The 5,627-nt window shown below is 42.5% G+C and overlaps 1 protein-coding gene across 1 annotated transcript; it reads left to right on the top strand.

Moving 5' to 3' along the window:
• Positions 1-829: 829 nt before the first annotated feature.
• On the top strand, positions 830-1,756 carry LOC103109233 (olfactory receptor 10P22-like). The gene has a single exon (XM_007518276.1). The coding sequence runs from the start codon at positions 830-832 to the stop codon at positions 1,754-1,756; it is 927 nt and encodes a 308-aa protein (XP_007518338.1).
• Positions 1,757-5,627: the final 3,871 nt, after the last annotated feature.

The raw sequence follows: 5,627 nt of genomic DNA, 5'->3' as shown, positions 1-5,627 counted from the left end.
ACAAAAGCAGTGCCTACAGGGTTAGAACATTTGGTTGTTCTCACCCACTTACTAAGCAGGCCAGACCAGGTTAGTTTCCAAGATTGAGCACATTCAGGATGGCATAATAGCAAATAAGACTTAATTGCTCTGCGCAGATTGCTGAAAGACCTTGGAGACATTCCGGACCCCTTTGCAGTGTTCTCACAGTGGAACTCCAGACTGCAGACCTGACAGCAGGGCATTTGGAGGGAAAAAACTCCCTTCTTCTGTATCTTTACTTCCTACATTCACTTCATCCTCTGCTCTAGGGACCATGCCCTTGGGGAAACTGAGCCATTGAGATGTGTTCCTAGGGAAGGGAATCTGAGGGCCATGGGGACATATCTCTCATCTGCAGCTAAAAGCCCAGCTTCCTTCTCTCCAAGACCTTCGATGCCATCTCTCCTCTTTGTTTCCTAGTTCTTGCTGTCACATCAGCTTGCCCCCATCTCTTTGTGGATACACTTTTCTGTTAGTCTCTTCTGCTGATTTCTTTATTCTGTCTGCTCACTCACCTTTCCAACCAAATCCTATACGACCTTCCCTAGCTGAGCAGACTACCAGCCCCATTTCTTTGCTCCAAGAACCCAGACCTCAGGTGAGTGGAACTCAGCACCCTGGGTCTGGCTGGGACCCTGTATGAGGAAGGTCTGCATCTCTGCCAGCCTCCCTGGCTTCCCTCTAGACTGAGGGTTTTCTTCAGGGCTCTAGAACAAGTGTGTTCCTGTGAACCCTTGCAAGCTTTTCCATGCAGTCCCCTGTGGCTGTGTGAACCTTCTTTGGCCTCCTTCCATTCTGGCTCAGGGACATGGGGGGTGGCAATGGGACCACAGTAACTGAGTTTGTGTTACTGGGTTTCTCAGACATTGGTTCCCTCCTGGGCCCTCTGTTCTGGGGGGTGGTCTTAATCTACCTGGTCACCTTGATGGGCAACTCCCTGATTATCCTCCTCACCCTGGCTGACCCAGCCCTGCACTCGCCCATGTACTTCTTCTTATGCCACTTCTCCGTGGTGGAGCTGCTCTACACCTCAACCATTGTGCCCAGAATGCTGGCCAACCTCTGTTCCCCACGCCCCATCATCTCACCTGCAGGCTGCTTCACCCAGATGTATTTCTTTGCCCTGTTTGGAGTAGCTGAGTGCTGCCTGCTCACAGCCATGGCCTATGACCGCTATGCTGCCATCTGCCGGCCTCTGCATTACAACACCCTGATGAACAGGGGAGCCTGTGTGAGCATGGTGGGGGCCTCCTACCTCATGGGAGTGGTCACAGGCACCATCCACTCCATCTGCATCTTCACTTTGCCCTTCCAAGGTGACAACACCATTCAGCACTTCTTCTGTGACGTCATGCCTGTTCTGAGATTGGCCACTGGCAACACTTTCTGGGCTGAAGTGGGCAAACTTTTTATCACAGTAGCTTTTATTATGACCCCCTTCTTACTGATCATTGTCTCCTATGCCTGTATCCTTGTCGCAATTCTTGGGGTGGCAACATCTCAGGGTCGTCGGAAAGTCTTCTCTACCTGTTCCTCTCACCTGTTTGTGGTTGTGCTCTTCTTTGGGACAGCATCAGTCGCCTATATGACACCAACCCAGGACTCAGACCAGATCATTTCTTTTTTCTATACAGTTGTCACACCCATGTTTAACCCCTTTGTCTACACTCTGAGGAATAAGGAAGTCACAGGGGCAATGAGGAGACTTGTGAAGAAATATTTTGGGAGGCCTTGAACTCCCTGGATTCTTGGAGAGAAGGGCCTGATTCTGGGACAGTTTCAAGAAGGAGGGTGAGGCAATGGCCTGTAGGGTCTGGTTTGTTCGGTGTGTTGTGAATGTAGGATTCCTGCCCTGGTCCAGGGTCCAAGGCGCCTATAGAATGCCCAGGGCTCTACCTAGGGTTTTTATTCTAATGGTCTTGACCTGACATGCTCATGCGTGCAGACCAGGTAAAGCAAGGACTTGAGGGAAAGATGAGAAGAGAAAGCACATGTAGCCATCTTGTATGAGGACTGATCCATCATGTTCTGTCCTGAGCCTCTGGGCACCTGCCTGGTGCCATAATTCCTGGAAACAGTTCACTTTCCTTCTTTCCCCAGACTCCTCACTGAAAGCCTTGTATCTCCCAATTCAGCTTACTCTTGTATAGCCAGAGGTTCTTTACTCTAGGCATGGGGTCTGATGCAAGACTTAAAACATAATTTTAATAGCCATATTACACCTCCTATACAAAGCGTAATATTGCTAATATTTAATTGCAGGGTTATTGCCTTTTATTACAAATACTATTGGGATAGTTGATAGTACACAGCTATCTTTGCATATCTACCTTATGCTTTTCTTTGCACACAAAATTCTAAAAGTGGAATTGATGCGTCAAAATCTATGAGTCATTATGAACTTGCAGAAAAAGGGCAATAAAACTCTCAGATTTTAGGAGAACTATGGTGTGGAGGACAGGTACAGAACTTTGGTGATTGGTGCAGTGTGAAAGTACACCCATGAAATCTTTTAACTATGAAAAACATTATCAATTCTAAAATCTTTATTAGATGGATAGATCAGTTGATCAAGCTATTGAACTATGCTCAGCTTAGAACTATTTAAAATATTGTCAAGTCACTCTTCAAGATAATTTGTATTCATTGTTTAACATTTTTATTAGTGATGTAATAATGACTAACAAGATTGTAAAGTAACAGGGGTACAATTCTACACATTTCCCACCACTACAGTTCCATTTCCCATCCCCTCCATTGGAAACTTTCCTATTCTTTACCCCCCTGGGAGTATGAACCCAGGGTCATTATGGGGATGCAGAAGGTGAAAGGTCTGGCTTCTATAATCGTTTCTCCACTGGTTACAGACATTGGCATGTCAATCCATACTCCAAACCATAAGTTGAATAAAGCAGATGAAATCTGGGGTCTTTGCATGGGAAGAAGCTCAGAAGTCTATTTAAGGTACATTCTAAGGTTCCCATGACTTTCGGAATTTTTGCTTGTACATGATAGCTAACATGGAGATGGACTAAAAATATTGTCTGGGAAGGTGATTTCAGAGTTGATAATAAGGCTAGAAAGCTGGCTTGGGGCAGGAAGTTGCTTCCAAACATTAGGGAAATATATAAATACAATTAACTGTTTACCCAATTGATCTGACCTAGAGCCCATATATATTCCTGTTTAGCACAGGAGCCTGTGTAACCTCTGTATCCCTGTCAGTCTGAGCTTGAAGTCCAGCTGGGAAAATTCAATTGTTTTTATCTTTTACTGTCCAATTGAGGGCAATTCAAATATCAGGACAGAGGAATGGAGTAAGAGTCAAGAAATAAGTTAGATGATGATGGTCTGGCGAAGAGGAAAATGGCAATGTGTTTAATACTCTAATAACACATAAAAGATATTTTGAGAGGACACAAGCTTGCATTCCCACATTTTACCAGGGTTTAGGAGACACACAGTTAGACTGGATGAAACACCAAGTATCAATCTAGTCCCAAAAACTGGGAGAGGATTTTCCCTCACTGTACAGATTTGGGGTGTTAGAACGAGAGGAGGGCATGATGAGTATGGACTGGTTCAGCCTTCCTGGCTTCATACTTCTCTCTCTTGAGATGCTGACTTTCAGCTCTGTAAGCTATGTTTAAGTCCACACAGAGATTGTAAGGGAAAACATAATAGATTCAGTTAGATTTAAATTTCAAGAAAGAACAAATGTATTCTAATACAAGTATATTCCCTCAGATAATGTTACCAGAGGAAGTTAGTATCATTTTGTCTTCCTAGGAACAGGAATATTTGAAACATGCTTACATTAAAGGGAGTGTGCTGTTTCTTCACAAGTCAAATTTAAGTCAGTGTCTAGTATTTTTATTTGATAGACCTGTCAATTCTATCCCTAAGTGCTTGTAAAAAAAAAAAAAAAAAGTCTTGAAAATAGTGAGTGCAGGTGGAGGCAACAAGCTAAATAGAAAGCTTCCATTACCTCCATAATAATGAAGGGAAAAAAAAAAAAAAACCGTGAAAGGAATTCTTTATTTGGACTAGCAAGATATCTCACTTAGAAAGTATACCTATTTCTTTTCTTTTTTCTATTTCTTCTAACAGAGCACTGCTCAGCTCTTGCTCATGATGATAGTTTGGAGATTGAAACTGGAACCTCAGAGTGACAGGCATGAGTCTGTTTGCATAATAATTATGCTATCTTCCCTGCCAAAAAGTGTGCCTGTTTCTTTATGGCTATATGATGGAGGTTTGAGCTAAACCCCCATCACACTGAGGGAAGCTTCAGCTGTGGTGTTTTGCTCTCTATCTCTTCCTCTGTCTTTATATCTGAAAACATCACCCTACAGTGTTAAAGTCCCAGTGATGACCAAAAGAAAAAGGAAAAGAGACTTCTTTGATCAGAGAACCACTCTTAGTACTTAGGTGAATGTTGACCCTCCTATAACTGCAAAAATGATTGAGAGGCCTGGGTTAAGAGGTCTTAACGTATAGAATAAGGGTGATGCCTGTGAATAAATGTAGAGCACATAACTGTAATAGTTATATATTATATATAATATAATGAAGCTCTAAATGTAGTCCCTGCCATCATATAAAAATAAAACAAGAACCACAACAAAAAAGACAAGACACATAGAACATTATGAATGGCAGAGTGGGCAGTATGGGCTGTCTAACACTCATAAAAATAGAATAGAACAAGGTTCTTTATTTCATTGGAAATTCTAGAAGTAGAGAATATGGAGCAGATAAGATCTCAGAGGAGTAGGAAGCTACTGAAGTGGAAAGTCCTAGAATCAGAACTTGTAGGTTGGGAGTGGTGTGATAGCACAATTGTTCTGAGGTAAAACTGTTCCGGGAAAATGCGGCTTATCCCACTAGAGCCTAGTGAGACTGATACTTTGGCTGGGAAAGTCTCATCTGAGACCACAGAGTTTGGGTTTCGATATGGAGTCCTCCAGTACTCATGCAAGTGAGGTAGCTAGTGTTTACCACACAGGCACTTGCTATCCACTTCAAACCTAGTTCATACTCTTAAATTTCCATCTTCTGGCCCAGTGCTATCAGAGCAAGTTCATAGGACTCCAGTACTTATGGCCTGGCATAACTACCCATCTCCCAGGTCAAAGTTCCTCTGCTCAGGAATCTCCTCCTTCTAGGACCTGCTGTCTGAGCTGTTATAGACTGTGCTACTTTACCCTTTCATCTCCTGGGTGACCTCTTTATATCTGTTGCTAAGGGTTCCCCTTGTTCCACATTTTGGTGTCCATTCATTATATTTCTTCTGGGGGATATTTTGTGTTCTATGGAGAATGTAAACATGATTTCCCACTATTTGCATTTCTTGTTGTTTCTGTCTCAGGGAATGCTTTCTTTCTGTTACTTGTGATTTCTTTCAATGAGATCCTTATTCAAGTTATTAATAAAATAAATGTTATTATTCTAGATAAAACACCTATACAACTTATCACACTCATAATCCTATTTCTTGTGCCACTCCACTTTCCCCTTGATAATAACCATGATTTTTTTTGTTTTATGTATTTTATTTTATTTTATTTTTTCCTCCAGGGTTATTGCTGGGCTCGGTGCCTGCA

This window comes from Erinaceus europaeus, chromosome 7 (assembly GCF_950295315.1).
Source record: "Erinaceus europaeus chromosome 7, mEriEur2.1, whole genome shotgun sequence".
NCBI classification, from domain to species: Eukaryota; Metazoa; Chordata; class Mammalia; order Eulipotyphla; family Erinaceidae; genus Erinaceus; species Erinaceus europaeus.
The sequence above is the reverse complement of the archived record's forward strand: the minus strand, read 5'-3'. Positions and strand labels throughout refer to the sequence as shown.

What these genes read in the sequence shown, in the direction of transcription:
- LOC103109233 (XM_007518276.1), top strand. Translation starts at nt 830, where the DNA reads ATGGGGGGTGGCAATGGGACCACAGTAACTGAGTTTGTGTTACTGGGT.